We start from the raw sequence: 18,407 nt of genomic DNA on the forward strand, positions 1-18,407 counted from the left end.
CAACCTCCTCTGGACTCTTATACTAGTACCTACCAAATTTCTAGTACGCAACAGAAGAGCTCCAAATATGGCAATCTCAATCTATGGGCTCGGCATCGCCGCCGCTGTAATCTTGATCGGAATTTACCGACTGTTGCAGGTTGGGAAACGCGACAAACGCATGCCACCTGGACCGCCAACACTGCCTATTCTTGGGAATATCCATCAGATCCCAACTACAGGTCTTTTCAAACAGTACGTCTATCTCTAAGACCCCCCACCCCCCGATAAACAGACTATGATACAGGTATACTAATCTCCATGCTCAGGTTCCGAGAATGGTCAAAACAATACGGTTCTGTTTTCAGTCTCAAGCTCGGATCAGCAAATATCGTAGTTCTTTGTGATCGGAAAGCAATCCACAAGCTTCTCGTCGAGAAAGGGGCAAACTTCTCGGATCGACCAGAAAGCTACGTTGGTAATCTTTTGACTCAGGGTGACCATGTTGCGTTGCAGCAAATGGATACGACCTGGAGAGAAAAGCGGAAAGTCATTTCGCACACCTTCTCGCCCAAGCAACTGGATGAGAACCACTACAAGGTGCAAGAGGCCGAGTGCGTGACTTTTTACTTTCCGCCCTTCTTTCTTCCTGTAAAAATGAGTTTCAGACCAAACTAGTCCGTAAGCAGAGTGCTTCTTACTAATAGTTTTCTATGTAGGTCTACTGTTCTCATGGCAAACTTGCTGGAGACGCCAGAAGATTTCTATGATCAGATTAAACGGTACACTGCTTCCGTAGCTGCCTCGATCACATATGGTCAACGTGGAGCTACTCCGGATAATTTCTGGGCAAAGGTAAGTTGTTCCATTCCAAGATAAATATTTATCGTTTCCATTTGCTGACACATATGCAAAAGGGAGTATACGATGTTATGGGAAGGGCAAGTTTCTCCAATCCTATCAAATTAATACGCAGAGGTTGTGAACTTAATAGCTAATACTGTTATAATAGTGGACCGAGGCCATGGAACCAGGTGCAAATCCTCCTGTCGACGAATTTCCGTTCTTGAAGTTGATACCAGCTTCCATGGCCGCCTGGAAACGCCGCGGAATCTCAGCCGGTAAGGTTATGGATGGAGTTTGGGGAAATGCCCGACAAATCATCAACGATCGACGAGCTCGTGGAGAGAGACGTAACTGTATTATTGATAACCTGCTGGATGAATATGAGAAGAAAGGGTCGCCTTTCACTGATCATAGTTTTAACAACCTCATGGGCGAAGTGGTTGAAGGTGGTGCCGATACTACCGCAGCCCAACTCCTGACCCTCGTTCTAGCGTTTGCGGCGAACCCACGGGTCCAAGAACGAGCACGTCAAGAGATTGATGCCTGCTGTGGCTCCGATCGAAGTCCTACCTGGTCTGATTTCGCCTCCCTGCCATATATCAATTGCATCATCAAGGAAGGCATGAGATGGAGACCAGTCGCAGTCACAGCGCTGCCACATCGGGCGCGTGCAGATGATGAATACGACGGAATGTTCATTCCCAAAGATACCACCATTTTCATCGCCACTTGGGCCATCCATCATCTCGACAGCATCTACGAAGACTCTGAGCAGTTCAACCCCGATCGATATCTTGATCATCCAAAACTCGCAAACGACTACGCTGGTACATCGGACTATTTAAAGAGAGGTAAGCTGCCACTAAAAAGCTCTAAAATCCGTTATTATACGCTAGTTTCCTAACATATCTGCAGACCACTATAACTATGGCGCGGGACGTCGTATCTGTCCTGGAATTCATTTGGCAGAGCGTAATATGTGGCGTATCGCGGCAAAATTACTCTGGGCATATGAATTTTCCCCGCCAATCAATGCCGTTACAGGCAAGGAACAGCCATTGGATACCGAGGCTTACAACCCGGGCATTTTGCAAGCACCATTACCTTTCAACGTGCGAATTAAGCCCAGAAGTAAGGAGCATATTGCTACGATAATAAAGGAACGAAGCGAGGCAGATGGATTCATGGAGCAGTATCGGTAGTTAAGACATCTAGAACAAATGCGCATTTCAGACCATCTTTCCTGCTGTAATTTCTGGCAGGCGTGAAAGGGGTGTGTGGCACGTGACGTTTTTCTTTTGAACACCTATTTAGGTAGACATGTACTGTATAGATGGTATTACCATTTTATTGCCCTAATTTTGACCTCGTACTTAATCGATTGAGCATGCTGCATGCATCTGGTGGATATTATATAAACACTTTTAAGATGAAAACAGGCTAAGGCACCCGGCGTATCCCCGTAATGAGGAAGGCTATCTTGATAATAATTGCAGCAGGAAATCCACAATCAGGATAATTGCAAGAATTTAAACAAGCATGCTAGGTAAGGCTTTGAATTTTGCGGCTTAGCATCCGCTTGGGCCTATATTTTAATCCAGATAAGCGAGAAAGGGGGGCTTGGCACATATCCATGGCGAACCTTTCATTGCTCAACTTCCTGGCTTTTGTTTAACCCCATCGCAGTGCGACGTTACCTCTGCTTTTTTGTTCTCTGCTGAAATGCGACATAGGTGCGGCTGGGTGACAGAAATACCATACCGCCTGCAAGGACCCCGCTTTGTCCATGCGGCGTGACACACAGCCTCAAATCTCGACACCCTCGGATCATGAGCTACGTACGAGGTGAGGCTCTAGAAAAACTAAACAGCAAGTTTACAAGACAGTGCCCCCAAAAATTTCCATTCGTCGATTGTTCTCATTTTTCTACCAGCCAGGCTGAGAAATCTTTGGGGGTTAGCCTGCAGGGTCTAGTTGTTGTCACTTTAAACTTTCGATATAATAATTTGACTACACATACAAGACATGTGGCATTTTTGCTTTTAAAATGTAGGCTGCTCAATTTCCAAGCCTCACAATCAGTGTTAAGGCTCTCGCGGCGGATTTCATGTCCTTCGTGGTGGGGGCTGTGAACTGGAACCCCAGCCTCTCTATACTCTCCCCCTTTAATAAAGTTTAATGATCCTCGCCCCACCGTATAAAAAGGGGATTTAAGCAAATGATATCACTGCATCTTAGGCCTAGTGGGACCTTATAAGGACTTTACAATTACCCTGCGCCGTGAATAGTGGGCCACTTGCTATAGCATCTAGCTATTCAGTTCTATGGGATTCTACGTTCTATGGAGATTTTACGTGTTTCAACCTTTAAGGAGAGGAGGGGGGAGGGGTGGGAGAGTAAATCTCGAAATCCTAATCGTAAGATCAGAGCCTCAAATCAATGTACAGCTTCTCCCACCCTAAAAGACGTTGAATCAGTAACAGTGGTACAAGATCCTTTTCTCTGTGCAAGTACTCGGGTAAAATGATAGCCATTGTTAAAATCCAGTTTCTCATGCCCACCCGTAGCATGAGGCTATGGGATCCAACCCCTCTTACACGTCACAAAACTAAAATCTCAATCCCACGCTTTGGATGAGGCTCGGGGATTCGAATCCCTGTCTACCGCCCCCAAAGTCCCGATGTAACCGTGACGGATAAGCACACCATGAGGGAAACAGTCCTGGATAAACGTACATCCCCTGGTTGTATCACGCAAACTGTTGACCGGTACTCTATGTAGGTAAGCATTCCCTAGTATGTGCGGCACGGTTGCTTAGAGGCATGTTGAAGGTACGAGAGATCGGGCTTAGAGGTAGCATTGCCCTTCTAAAAATACAACCAAAAGATTTTGGGCTGAATCTAGGATATGGATATTTGGAGTTTACAATTGCCAACCTAACCAGTTTCTCTTATAAGAAGACGCATATATCTGTCGAGTAACAAAATCGGGACAATTCTATCTCTTCTTATTTTACCACTTTTATTTCTGCTTTACACGCTTGCAACATGCTAGTTAAAAAGTGCGTAGTGGCCCTCACTTGGGCTATAGGTATTAGCATTTCTACTGCTAGTATCGCTCCACTGAACAACAACATCCATGTTACTCGCGATGGCACTGCCGCTTCGCCAGACCCTGTGCTCGCTCTCCGACGAGCTATTGCGTCAACTGCGCAGTCCAAGCGGGACACCGTCAATTCAAATACCACTTTACTAGATAATAACTGGAATGATGTAGTACTGTTTGACTTGTAGGAATATCTCCTCTTAATATCAGTCAACTAGCAGCTATTAGTACATCAGCTTATTTGCATATTTGTAGTGACGAGACAGTACAGAAAGACAACACTACTGGAATCAAACTCATCTGCCAGGACTGCTATGTTAAGGGCACAGCTACTGCCCAATTTACCGTTCAGGGGAACTTCAATGCCAGCCAGGCAATTCACAACGTCACATCGGAAGTGAAATCCGACACGGACAACATTTGGAACACTTTTGTCGATGCCACCGAGAATTATACGAAGACTTTAGCTTCTGACATATTTTCTGGCAGTTTTGAGATCGACGACTTCGATTTTCCTAGTATGCCTTTCGATCTACCTCATTCTAAGTGCAGAGCTCGGGATGGATATCAGCAGTGGCTTTCATATCAAGCTTCATGATGGTGCTGCTATCAATATTGCTATGTTTAGCAAAAATGTCTCAAGCATCACATCGTAAGTCAATACCTTCCCACTGCCGTTTTTCCAACATCTGCTAATTACTTCCAGCAACGGCGGCGACTTCGAATTCTTGCCGGTAACAGTACAAGGTGCTGGCGTCGTGCTCACAGCTCTCCTTCGAGTCGGAGTACATGCTGGATTCCATGTCGCGACACCTTCCGATTTGACCATCCCGGGGATTAAAATTGGTGATGTTAGTGCTGGAGTTGAGGTTGGTGTCTGGATCGACGTTGCCGAATTTGTCACCAACGTCACAGAGACTCCTAAAGGAGACACAAGCGGATGCGAACTCCGCGTCGTGGAAGCCTATTCACTAGCACTCGGTGCTAATTCTGGTGCGACTGTATCTGTTGGGCTCCATCACTGGGGACCGGCGCCAAGTACAAGAATACCCATCTTCTACACGACGCTCACGGATGCTTGTGCTATCTCAAAAACTGCTACCACGGTAGGGACTACAGCAACAGCCATAGGGGCCGTGGAAAGACGAGATGCAAGTTCTACGACATCTACCGTTACTTATACTGCTACGTCTTGCATGACCACGGGCCTTGTAGATTGCCCTGCATCGCTGCAGAGCACTTCTATGTATTCTACCGTAACATCAGTCTTGAAATCTGAAGCAGCTTCTACCCCTTCAACACAGGTAACGGTGACTAGTACAGTGGCCTTTGGGACGAATGCCAAAGCCATGACATCCTCAGATGGAACTCCTGTATCATACATTCCGCCGCCAGCCTCAACTAGCAGTCATGGCCACGGGATTGATTCTTCTGGGGATGATAACAAAGGAGGACATCATAGAAAGGTCATTATTGGCATATGTGTAGGCCTCGTAATGCCAATATTGATTGCTATCATTGCTGGTGCCGTGTAAGTTTCAGATTCCTGATAACTTCGTACAAAGACATACTGATCTTCTTGTTTCCAATAGTTACTTCTTCTATAAACGCAAGAGATATAGTGCCGTTTCCAGAGGGGAGACGGTATACTCTGATCAGCAAGGGTCCGAAATGTCCGGATCAGGCGCCCCTGGTATTCAAATTCGACGTAAAGAAGTACCCCAAGTAGCTACGGTGGAAAGTCCGCAATTCCCCGAGCGAAGCATCTCCAAATTTTACGTCCCACGGAAGAAGCTTCCGCAACAGGGTACAAAGTAAATCGAACGCTTATAGCGCTCACGAAACTCTAGTGTGGTAATCAGGAATAGCAACAAATTGAATAGATGGAAGCACTTTGATGATTTAGTTTAAAGCCTTTTAAAGATTTTCAACTTGTTGCAAGGTAGAGATGGATGCCCCTGGATGGGGTGAAGCGAGTGGATTACATGGTGCAGTTCGACATATTTAGCTTCAGATAAGCAACATCATAGAGTCTGGTGACATAGCAAGTACCTAAGTATTGTGAATTCAGGTATGCAACGGTTTGTTTTGAGTTCCCAAATTCAAGAATAAGTAGTAGTCATGTGACATGTCATAAAACTTACCAAGTCTCTCTCCTCACAAATTCTTGCCTTTTGGTACTGACACTTAGTTCAAGAACATATAGAAGAACGTCAGATTTGTGGTTGAATCATTTACTAATGTTCAGAGTTCCGATAAAACAAAAATAGGCAAGCCCCCTGGTCATGTGACTACCGTGGTATTTCACGGATGTTTTTATTTTCTGCATAATATTGATTTACATTCTTATGGATATACTCTACACCCAAATGAATAAATATATCTTTCCACGTCGTACTGTTTGTATATTTGTGCGTTTAGTGGCTTTTAAGTGATCTGCGATTCTGCGGCGCTGGATGAATGATTGATAGTGGCATATAAGTTTTGAAACTACCTACTAATTGAATAGAAAGCAGGTGACTACCATCTAATGAATCCAAAATCCTCCGGAAGACTCATCATACCCGCTGCAGAAAATATATATGTTATGGCGGAGTTGATTCCGAATAGAAATTCACATTTATTGACAAGATCATTCCAAAAAGCCCAAAAGAACTCAGTCGATCCAATCCAGCATCTTGACCCGTGATTTTAGAGTTATCATCGACCACCGAGGCCTAGCTTGTAGCCTATGCCACTTGTTGGCGTGATTCAATTCCTGAAAGTAAATCGCCATTTGTTCGATTAATAAAACCCCCAAGACCTTTTCTTCCAACAACATCAAGATCAACTTCAACATCAACTTTTCAACACCAACAATCTTTGGCAAATACCGTGAATATGGTTAGCTTTACAACAAAGCTCAACGATGCCGTCGCAGGTAGCATTGTAGGACGACGATTTCGCCTACAAGGCTCAGGACATATCAAGACTCGCAAGAATGCGCGCTTCTTGACCGAGATTCGCGCTGGTCTTGCGACATTCTTTGCAATGGCCTACATCATCTCCGTATGCCTGCCTCTCTCTGATCTCGCAAAGGGAAAGCTCTAACAGTCACAGGTCAACGCAACCATCCTGACTGACAGCGGAGGAATTTGTGTCTGTACCGACGCCAAGGATCCGACTTGCGCAACTGATGTCGACTACACTCTCTGTCTCGAGGGCATCCACCGAGACTACATTACAGGTACTGCAGCTATCGCAGGCTTCACCTCTTTCTGTATGGGCCTTTTTGCTAATATGCCAATCGCTTTGGCGCCGGGAATGGGCTTGAATGCGTACTTTACATACACGGTCGTTGGCTTTCACGGAACAGGTCCGGTCACCTACGAGTTGGCTCTTACTGCTGTGTTTGTGGAAGGGTTTATCTTCGTAGCATTATCACTTCTTGGAATGAGACAATGGCTTGCTCGCGTTATCCCAACTTCTATCAAATTAGCCTCATCAGTTGGTATTGGGCTTTATCTGAGTAGGTTCTTTTGTCTCCTTGGGTGAATTGAAAATGCTGACAGATGTTTAGCTATTATTGGTATGACTTACAGTGCTGGAATTGGCATCATTACCGGAAACACCTCTACCCCGCTTACACTTGCGGGATGTCGAATCGAGGAACAAGTTCAAGGAGTTTGTCCTGGATCCACCAAGATGCGGAATCCGACTATGTGGCTTGGCATCTTTGGCGGAGGCTTCTTGACTGCTGTTCTCTTGGCGTACAAAATCAAAGGAGCGATTATCGCTGGTATCCTGTTGGTATCCGTAGTCTCTTGGCCTCGATCAACAACCGTCACCTACTTCCCTCACACTGCCGTTGGCAATGATAGCTTCGACTTCTTCAAGAAAGTGGTCACGTTCCACCCTATTACAAAGACGCTCGCTGCTCAGGATTGGAACATTGCTGGTATCACTGGACAATTTTGGTTGGCGTTGGTTACTTTCTTGTATGTTGATATCTTAGATTGCACTGGTACACTTTACTCCATGGCTCGCTTCGCTGGAGCAATCAATCCAGAGACTCAAGATTTCGAAGGCTCTGCAATTGCTTATCTGGTCGACGGTACGTTCATCTCCTCATCTCATTAACGCATACTAAGTTTGAACCACAGCATTTGGAATTTCCATCGGCTCTCTCTTCGGACTCTCTCCCGTCACTACTTTCGTCGAATCAGGAGCTGGTATCTCCGAAGGTGGCAAGACAGGCATCACAGCAATGGTCACCGGCATCTGCTTCTTCATCTCCATCTTCTTCGCACCGATATTTGCTTCTATTCCCCCCTGGGCTACCGGCTGCACGTTAATCATTGTTGGCGCGATGATGGCCTCTGTTGCTAGGAGCATCAACTGGAAATACATCGGAGACTCGCTACCAGCCTTCATCACGCTGGCTGTGATGCCATTCACATACTCCATTGCCTACGGTCTCATTGCCGGTATTGTCTCATACATCATAATAAACACCACTGTCTGGTTCATCGAGGTCGTTTCCTTTGGTCGCATTGTGGCGCCAGACAAGGAGTTCAAGGAAGCGTGGACGTGGAAGGTCAAGGGCGGTTTCCTCCCAGCTTGGCTGGTGAGGGCTACTAAAGGGTAAGTCATTTCCTTTCCTGGTACGGATTTACAATTCTAACCCTTTGATCTTACAGAAAGAAGGACTTCTGGCACGAAGAGCCATCTAGTGGCCTTTATGAGCTAGACAGTCGTAGTCCTTCAGCCGACGGAAACATCAATGACTGGCCATTGTCCATTTACGATGCTTTGTCCAAGGCTCGGATTGAGAGAGAGAGCTGTGTGCACCAGCTCAGTTCACAAGCGGAGCCGATTTAAGAATAGCATCATGGCATGCATGGTGTTTTCAAACAATTTGTTTGGCGTTCTGGTCGGAGCTTGTATATGGCCTGGGTGGCGAACCATTCCTAAATGGACATGATGGATGTTTTTATAATAGTCTGAGATGATATGATTTTGCTGCATGGTGCATACAAATGGCAACTAGTTTTGAAGAAAAGCATCGGTGCTGAATATAGCTTTAGTATAATAAGACTGACTATTTCGACCAAGATCTTTACCTTGGGTGATTTATGTCCGCAATAGGCTTAGTGCCACCTCTCGGCTAACCATCACACTGAAGACCCTTCGTGGATTGGATGATCTTGAAATCCTTCCCACAGCATCGTCTTCAGCTGCATCTGTGTCACATCAAGCGCTCCTTTTTCCCACCAACCATCCCTCTTCATTAGCTGCTCGTCCGTCTGCTTGATGTGACTATTGTAGACATAGGTTCCAAACTAAACAAAGCTTAATCAGTTGAGAGTGTACGTCGCAACGCTGAGAATTCTGTTGCTATAGTCTAGAATAGAAGTACGCGTAGTGTGAACTGCCTGCATCGCATTTTTGAAAAACACTCCTAATGCCTATATAAAGTAAGGATCCTCTGACATATGATAGAAATTCTACTTCATCGTGTAGATATTTCAAGAGACCTTCAGATCTAGAGTCCTTAATAAAACTGTCTTTAACGTATAAACGGGATACAAGCTTTTAGATTCTATCCGAGATACAGTAGTACTAGTATGGAGCATAAGAGATGTAGTTTTGGGTATTACCTAATATATTACTATTAGGCTAAAGTAGGAAGGTAGGAACTAAACTCTAGTGTAAAGTATGGAGTTGTCCACATTATGCTTAGTAAGCAATGCAAGAGGAGGTCGATATGTACTAGGTCAGTCTTAGCGTTTATCTCTCTGCACCTCGCAATGCAAACCAATACGTAGAGTTATTCACAATTCCGTACTTATTAAACTCCCGCAGAGTTATCGCATCCTACCTCCGAGTTCGGGGTAATAGCTTGCTTGTTGCCTCTAAATGTTAATCATTATACCTACTATAACAGCCAATTTATGAATATCGGAGGTCCGAGGACCGGCGCTGAGTTATTATACAGCGGTAGGTATATAATGCATTCTTTCTCCTTCGTTTGATTATATTGTACCTGCGTTTGCAAACAGTACACTACCTACCTGAACACTATAAATAAGATTAAGATTAACTCTATAGAGCGTACCTAGGCAGGTATGGACGGGACCTTCCAGATTCTGTACTCGATGACTAAGGGGCGTCAGAGGATATCCAGAATGCCTGAATAGGCAAAGCGCCCTTCCAATCTGCGGCTCGCAACAATCCCCAACCAGCTTCCTGTTCGATTATCTTGAACTTCCTTATCCGTACACGAATTTTCAAAAGGCAAGGTTTCTATTTCAGGAAGGCAAAATTTTAGGGGATAGATAAATTATATGAACTTTTTGTGCATACTACGGAGACGATATCAGGTTGAATCGCGTGGGGCGAATCTTTGCGCGAATCTTTGCGGCGCTTGCCGTACTTCGTACTCGTAAGGTAGGGACGGGCCGCTAGTAGGGTCGTTAACTTTTGGAGGGAAGGGTTCCGATTGGCTGATTGGAAATTTAAAGGTTAGTATGTAGGTAGGTATACAAGTAGAGGTGTAGAGTACAGGGACTTTAATTGCGCCGCAATAAACGTGCATATATAGCGCTATCGATTACATGCAGGACTCTTTTTCTAGAAGGCCACATTTCTTCTAGCCAGATGCAAAATAAATCCCACAGGCGCGGAACAAATATAGCGATCTTATACCTCGAATCTGCAACGATTAAATATGTCTAGGAGATCTATTTTGGTTGTGAAAATTTCGCTTAGAAACGATTTAGGAACTACCTACCTTAGTCTCGAAGAGAGATTATTTTGTTCGGACAGCGTGCTAGGGCTTTGGAGAACGGATATCTCGGTTTATCGGGATGCAGGTAATATATCATATGCATTGGGAACTGCATCAGCGCCCGTACCATGTGCAGACGTGCGCCGTCATGGCTGGTCGTAAGACCAAGTACAGCCTGGTTTGCAGAGGCGAGAAGGTGATTCATGGTCTAGATGTGGCTCCGAACACGAGATACTTAGATTTTTATTGTCTTTCTAGGAACCTTCGATTTGCAATGAAGCCACGCCGGTGCTCCCACGAGACTTGTGGTACTACGAAGTATAATTAATCACACTTGCAATTGCATGCGCCGGGTCTGCTAGCTGTTCTGCTGCTCGTATGTAATATATTCGGCTTGGATATTGCAATTCTGAAGAATAGGAAAGAAGTTCGGGAAGTGGCGAATGATGGCTTGAGATAAGAGTCATCAGTTGGTGGTCTGAGGTTAGAACTATTGGATGAGATGGACGCGGAGCAGATGGACGCACTGACGGGGGTTACTGAACGAGGCTACCAGCCTGGCTCAGGTACTGGGCTTTAGAATATAAGTAGAGGCGATATCCTAGATGTTCGATTATTTCGCACTCCACATTCCTCTTCAGTCAATTATAAGTTGCAATATCTTCCACAAAAGTTCACCCACGCATCCTTCCTCACAAGCCAAACCCCCTTCAGCCTTTAACTTCATTCATAATGATCTATCCAACCCTGCCCACCGCCATCCTTACCATCCTCCTACTCCCCACTCTCCTCTCAGCATCGCCTCTCCACAAACGTGACACAGCCGAACAATACAAATTCGCCAACTGCATCAACAACGTAACCCTGGCCGCCTACTCCGCAATCTTCTATTACTATCCAGATTTCCTACCCGGTAACCTTTGCCTCCCCCCCTCCCCCCATATCCCAACCCCAAACCACAAGCCCAACCCTAACCCCCACAGACTTCCCCTCCCCCCAAGCCACCGCCTCCGTCAACGCCCTCTCCGCCTCGCCCTTCTACGGGCAGACAACGACAGTCAGCACGCCCTTCACCCTCAAGGCCACGATCCCAGCCAACGCATCCACAGCCGCAGTCGGCACGCTAGTGTCCACGGACGCGAGTGCGAGTTCGTATGCGGGACCTATGGCTGTGATTAAGGGGAGTGGACTGGTGTTCTATTCTCCAGAGGACAATGTGAATTGCTACGAGGAATATTGGCAGCGAGATGTGAGTTATGGTTTGCGTTGATGTTTTAGAGGTTACTGTGCTGTGATGGGTGCTGATTATGTGGTGGTAGAATGAGAGTGTTGATAATTAGGGATTCGTGGTGTTGGATAGACGTTGAGGGAGCATATTTGTAAGTATTCGCGGGTCTATGTTTTGGGCCTGATTTGTTAACATGCTCGGAATCTAGGGATTTCGATTGCATAGATCAAAAGCGAAGTGATAGGACGAGGTCACGTAGGGAGAAGGGGGCATCTGAATAATAAGAAGGCGCTATAAATCCCTTATAACACTATCTCTAAAAAGAAAATACGCGTAATCAAATTTAATGAAAAGAAGGGCTCATGCTATAAGCCAAATAGAAAGTGATCATGTGGGTATTCATCATCATCATCTGCTATTTTATTAAGCGAGCCCCTAAACCCCCTTCCCCGCTTCCATCACATCACTTCGCATCTTCACAACAACGTTGATCAATCAATCACTACGATAAATACTTCACATAAATATAACTAGACCTTCCCTCCCTCTTTATTATTTTCATTCCCCTCGCTTGTAGCTAGATGCAGGTAAATCTTACTATGTCTACCTATATGTTGACTTAAAACTTCTTTACCGGAAGCATTAATTGTCTACTTATATTAGTTCACGTCAAGCTAGCACTATAACTGTTTACTGAAAGCAATGCTTAAATTCTTAGAGGTATGTCTATTCTATTTACCATTTTTACCATCTCCAAACTGTTCGTATGGGGATCCTCCAATCAAAACCTCCTAATGCCCCCCCCCCCCACCCCTCAATTTCCCACACCAAAGGGCACCAAATCTCAAATCCGCCAAAGATACAGAGTAACCAGTCTTCCAATTCTCCTATCATCTGATTGACCATATGTAGAAAACGCCAAACACCACAACCAATATGCCTGAGTCTTCCGCAGGGTGTCCTACGATTCTGCCAGATGGTGTCAAGCAATCCCTCAAGCAGAGAATCTGCGCGCTAGAGGCGAAGGCTCGTTGGGACCGTTTTTATAAACTTCAAGGTCATTAACCAAACCATCAATGTACTCCTCCTCGTTCCGAGCAGCCATTTTCTTCGCCTGCATTCTACGCGTAATAGCCAAAAGCTCCTCCATGGTATTGCCAGTTATTTGCTCATATTCGAGCATCTGCTGCTGCAATTTGGCGTTTAAGCTAGAACTGACGTCCAGAGAGTCCTTTAAAAACACTATCTCCCCTTCATTCGAAGCCTCCTTTACCATCAAATGGCGGCACTTCATGGAATCTACTTCGAGATTGTGCATAGTGGCTTTGAGTTGATCATTCTCTTCAAGGAGCATGCCATAGTATTTTTCTTCGTTTTCGAAGATGTCGATTGTGTTATTGCGAGCTTGGAGTGTCTCTTCCAGAGCAGCGATTTCCTTGTTCTGGGCTTCGATTCTCTTCTCTCTGAGATTCATTGTGACTTGGTTCCTATCCAAATCCTTCTTGCTTAATGCAGCATCTTCTTTAGCAGCTTTGGCTTCTTGAGTCAGTTGCTCGAACTTTTCGGTAATTGTTGGGTCGTAGTGCTTCGTGGTCACTATATCCCTCGCTACCAACATCTTGTTTCGTTCGAGATATCCATCAAGGACCCCAACTAGGCGATTAATCTCATCGTTCTCTTCGGGGTGCCTGTCGGAGATTTTCTTGAGGCTCCTGGTAACGAAGTTCTTGATCTCGTCCTTCAAGCCGTCGGCACTCAGACCATTTGAGAGATCTGGGGCTGGAACTGAAATATTGGCATTGGGATATCGCATCTCCCAAATATGTTGTGCAGTCGACCGGGGGTTTTTTTGAGTCGAATTCGGATGCTGGAGGAGGGAAAAGGTGCCGAGCTCGGCTCCTGGAGAGAGACGCACAGTTTCGCAGTTCATGTTGGCAATGTTGTACGAGATGCTCTTAGCAATGCGCTTTGGGTTCTGACGAGATGGTGTGGAAAATGTCTTTGTGACATTGGTTCGGCGGTTTGGCTGTGTGATGTTGGCAAGACTTTTTGGGGAAGGCTTCAGCTGGCGGGGTGGGTGGGTTCTTGGAGGCATTGTTGGCTCGGGCTCAGTTGATTGTGCTAGTTCGGACTCAGTAGACAGCTGCTCAGCCTGTTTCAATGGACTCTGAGTGGACCAAGTTGTCAAAACCGGCCCCTTATTAAGAGGACTTGGCGTGTTGGTGGTTATTGGTGCATTCAACAACTGACTATTCAGTGGAGATGTGGAGTTTGAGGAGAAGTCGCCGATTCCATTGGTCTGGCTCATCTTGCTGGTGGGAGGAGAATGTTGAGAAAATCTCACACTCCGTGCCGATGCAAAGCGAACTGCCTGTTTTCTCTTATTCGGTGGTGTAATAGGTTCTGTATCTGCCCTGCGCTTTGCAGGATTGGCTACTGCAGTCAGATTGACATCTTTCGCAAGTGAATTTGGAGACTCCTCGCCGATGAACCTGAACTTGGCGTTGTCCAAGCCCTTGGTTTTGTATTCCTTCTCAATCCCCAGCCGCACAGCCCGCAGATGTTCAGTTTTTACCTTGAAGAGCGATCGTAAGTGGTCGTATTGACGGGTCTGATGAGCAGCGAGTTCTTTCAGATCGTTAATGTCCATGACCGCGACTTCTCGCTCGTTGACTTTGCTTAACAGTTCAGAGATCATATCCTCAGATGAAGCAAATTCTTCGGTAGCTGGAGCATCTCTGATGATATACAGAGTGATCTCGGGGTGGTTTTCGTATTTAGCCTTAAGGAGGGTGAGATCGGAGTCGAGGGCATTGAAGTCGCTGCGGAGCTCCGCGACCTCGAACGAGGTGATGAACATTGTTAAGTCGCTTTCGTATGCTTGAACGGCGCGACTGATCAATGTGGGCTTTGTGATAGTGTGTGATTGTGGAAGAAGAAGGTACAAATGATATATGAAAGTGCAAGGTTGCGAATATTGTATTTTGTGGTTATGTTATGTTGTCTTGTGAGGTTGGACGAAGAACAGAGTTGTGCGCGTAGAAACAAAGTTGGGCCGTCCAAAATTGAATTTGCACTGAATAGAAAAATTGTTTTATTCACTTGGTGGGAGGAAAGCGCGACAGGAAGTCGCGTGGTCGGTACCAGACTGTGAATTCAAAGTCCAGGACTATGAAGTCATTTGAAAATATCTGTATTGTTTTCAAGTATGGATAAATAATCAGGTACAAGTCGTTTTATAGTCAGCCTACAATCGTGACTATTATAGTAGGTGTAGCATTAGAACAACAGACAAACCTATGATACAACTCATTTGGTACCTAGCTAGACTCCTCTAACTCTTGACCTACCCAGAAATCACAAGCAAGACAAAGCACCCAATTCCATCGAGTTGGTTCAAAACTTCAATAATTAAAAACAATTACTGATATACTAACTAGCGAGCAAAGTAACCATAACTTCAAAGAAACAAATTTTCCGTGTAATACAATCCAGAAAGCGATACAAACAGTAAGCCGCGCCTGCCCAAACCAAAGTGATCTAGGTTCGCATTACATACCGTGCGTACCTTACCACTCCCTGTTCCACAAACAACAATGCTGCAAATCAACCATTCTGGTAAGAAACAAGAGAAACATATGTTGAAACCCAAATCCATCCCATTTTCTACGGATGAAAGGGAGGGGGGCAAAATTACCGCAGAGAATCCTTAGCCTTCTGCGCCTTTTCAATATCCTTCTTGAGAGCATCCAGTATCCTGGCCGACTCATCAGCAGCCCTCTTATTGTCCCGTTCCTGCTTCCTATACATTTCTGCATTCTGCTTATGCATCTCGGCCTGGTTCTTCTCGATCTCCTGCGTGTGGAGGATACCTTTCATCTTATCGCTTGCTTCGTTGATGGCGGGGGCAAGAGATGCTTTGCCCTGGGGACGAGAGCTGCGGTGACGGCTTGCGAGGAAGTCAGGTTGGGCAGTGTGTGTACTGGACCCATGGCTGCAGGGGGATGCGTCGTTGGTAGAGGGTCCATCGTCCTCGAGATATGGGAAGATCTGACTCAGGCTCTGTGGAGGTGGTTTGGGTTTGCGGTAAGATCCGTCGTACTTCATGCCTCTCTTGGATGGATAGCTCGGGGTGGTATCAAACTCGTTATCGCTGTCTTCACCCTTGCGTTTCGCAGAACTAGGTTCGGTCTTCACGCTCCGGCGACGGTGTGACTTCGCATTTGGGGGGATGTTTTGGTTGCCAATAATCTGATACTTGATATCGAGATTATATACGTAGTACTTCTTTATCCCAACCCAACCGAGCTTCTCGAGTTCTATTCTCAGATTGGTGATCTTTTGCTTCTTTTCCTCGAAGTGCGCATTCTCCCGTCTCAATACCCGTGTCTCCAGGCCCATCGCGCTTCCCCGAATTTGCTCTGGAGTAAGTTTATTGCTCGCACGATCCATGCGGAAGGTCTTCATATACCGCTCTAGCTTCTTCAACTCCTCATCGATGGTAAACTGGGTGTGGAAGTTTTCGAGTCCACTCTTGCGGAATTCAATGCTGTATCTGTGGTTTGGGTCGCTCTCGAACTCGGTCTTGCGGAATTCACCGCGGAGAATGGAGAAGTCGCTCATGAGCATGTAATCACTAGTTCGAAGGTCGGTGATTTGCGCAAGAAGATCGGCCTCCATCGGAGTGATGATCTCTTCGGCAGCATTGGAGGCCTCATCGCTGATGGTGTCTTGGGTAGCAGCTCGTCCTTTTCCCTTGGAATTGGGTGCTTGAGCTTGCTGCGGAGTAGTGTCTTCGGTAGCATTGGAGGATTCATCACTGCTGTTGCCTTGGAAATAGGCTCTTCCTTTTCCCTCTGATCTTTGTGTTTTCTGAGGGGTGATGACGGTTTTAAGGAACTGGTTCGTTGACTGAACGGTCCGTTCAGTGAGTTGCGCCATCGGAGTTGACGCCTGAGGTCTAGTATTGGCAGACAGAGAAGCGGGCGTAGTCGTAAGTGCAGGGCGACTGTGAGAAGTCGGTGGAGGAGTGTGGAATTCCATCTTGGTGCGAGTGTCGGACATGATGAATATCAGACCGTGATGTTTCTCTGAAACGGTGTTCGCGGTTTCGTTTGGATGCTAGCAGGAGGTCCCAAATGTATCTCAACCTGAGGGAGCGGTCTGCCTGGGTTCGCGGAAGGTGAGTAGGAACCCTTATTTAGACAACGTACAGGATCAAACGCCGGAGTAAGCACAGAAGACAAGACCAAGATGTTCAGAGATGTTCAGTTTAGATCGATTGTGCTGAAGGATTTGGTTAGAGGCTGAGGTGGCGGAGAAGTCTGGGGAATTTGGTGGTGGAGAGTTGATGGTTGTGGAAGAACAAAGATTCCGGGGGAGAGGCGGTTACCTTAAATAGTACTTTGGCCAGTGATGCTGCCCGCGCTACCTGCGAAGAGAGCGAAGAGCAATTGAATGTGTACAGATGTGTTGCACCACCTGGTTGGTGTGAATTCAGCTGTTTGGTGTGCGCCTGATATTAGCAACCATTTGCGTCTTCTGAATGTGAAGAAATACAGAACGAGAGGCATAATTGGCCGACTGATATAAAAGCTTTCGCAGAGTTTATTAGCACTAGGCGAATTCACAGTATCCTAAATGAAATGATTGGTTCGCCGTTTCAGAATGCGTTCATGCCCGGTCTGCTGCATCTGAATCATAGACCCTTTCTACAGAAGCTATAACAGAACAGACATAAAACAAGTTTGTTCTTTATAGTGTTTGGAGTATACCACTCCAAATTTTGGTCAGAATTAGAAGAACATGGAGGTCTCAATTGACTCTCAAGTAGTACTAGCCTCTTCTCATATGCTACACTTCTCATATGCAGTATGTCAAACAGGTCAAAGAGTACAAACAGCACGAGCAGGAAAACCTACAGATTCTAGAGTCTTCTGGAACCAACATAGGCCGATTCATAAAAGATCATGCATGCTTGTACCTACTCAGAAGCTCATACCCAATACGTACCCGCAGTATTAGGAACAATTAGTAAAGAGCAGAATAAAGATATGCAATTCACAACCATTCGGGAACAAGATGTCGCAAAGTGAAATCACAAGAAAGGATGCGGAAAAAGAGGGTATTGACAGTTACGCGAGTAAGACTTTGCAATTGTAGCCCAATACCCAACAGGAGAGGATAATTAGAGGGAGTTTGGTAATCACCATTGCCGTGACGTCCATTCTTCAGACGACATGTTCCTGCATCCATCCACCGACTCCTATAATTCCTCCGTCGGCTGCTTTTGGATCAACAGACCACTTTTGGAGAGCCATCATATTCATCTCCGACCTCCACCCCGCTTCATACATCTCCATCCCCGTCCATGCAATCATAGCAGCATTATCTGTGCAAAACTCTAGTGGTGGGAAAACCAACCGAACATCGTTGTGTTTCTGACGATCAAGCGCTTCCCGAAGTACAGTTTTCAGGTAC

General features: G+C 45.8%; 4 protein-coding genes across 4 annotated transcripts; all 4 read left to right on the forward strand.

Moving 5' to 3' along the window:
• Window positions 1–67: 67 nt before the first annotated feature.
• Window positions 68–2,027, forward strand: patI_0 (Cytochrome P450 monooxygenase; the record flags this gene model as incomplete). Its single annotated transcript, XM_031152528.1, has 5 exons — window positions 68–234; window positions 309–593; window positions 699–834; window positions 992–1,676; window positions 1,741–2,027. 5 exons carry the CDS (start codon window positions 68–70, stop codon window positions 2,025–2,027), a joined length of 1,560 nt encoding a protein of 519 aa, XP_031003108.1.
• Window positions 2,028–3,872: 1,845 nt separating this feature from the next.
• LHYA1_G007600 (uncharacterized protein) lies at window positions 3,873–5,748 on the forward strand (the record flags this gene model as incomplete). The annotated part of the gene is made up of 5 exons (XM_031152529.1): window positions 3,873–4,114; window positions 4,186–4,327; window positions 4,398–4,582; window positions 4,637–5,461; window positions 5,523–5,748. 5 exons carry the CDS (start codon window positions 3,873–3,875, stop codon window positions 5,746–5,748), a joined length of 1,620 nt encoding a protein of 539 aa, XP_031003124.1.
• A 1,062-nt stretch (window positions 5,749–6,810) lies between these two features.
• Window positions 6,811–8,790, forward strand: LHYA1_G007601 (putative xanthine/uracil permease; the record flags this gene model as incomplete). The annotated part of the gene is made up of 5 exons (XM_031152530.1): window positions 6,811–6,978; window positions 7,030–7,438; window positions 7,490–8,023; window positions 8,073–8,553; window positions 8,610–8,790. The coding sequence occupies 5 exons, from the start codon at window positions 6,811–6,813 to the stop codon at window positions 8,788–8,790; spliced, it is 1,773 nt and encodes a 590-aa protein (XP_031003123.1).
• Window positions 8,791–11,431: 2,641 nt separating this feature from the next.
• LHYA1_G007602 (uncharacterized protein) lies at window positions 11,432–12,039 on the forward strand (the record flags this gene model as incomplete). Its single annotated transcript, XM_031152531.1, has 3 exons — window positions 11,432–11,612; window positions 11,683–11,948; window positions 12,019–12,039. The coding sequence occupies 3 exons, from the start codon at window positions 11,432–11,434 to the stop codon at window positions 12,037–12,039; spliced, it is 468 nt and encodes a 155-aa protein (XP_031003122.1).
• Window positions 12,040–18,407: the final 6,368 nt, after the last annotated feature.

Source organism: Lachnellula hyalina, assembly GCF_007821495.1.
Source record: "Lachnellula hyalina strain CBS 185.66 chromosome Unknown contig00135, whole genome shotgun sequence".
Lineage (NCBI taxonomy): Eukaryota > Fungi > Ascomycota > Leotiomycetes > Helotiales > Lachnaceae > Lachnellula > Lachnellula hyalina.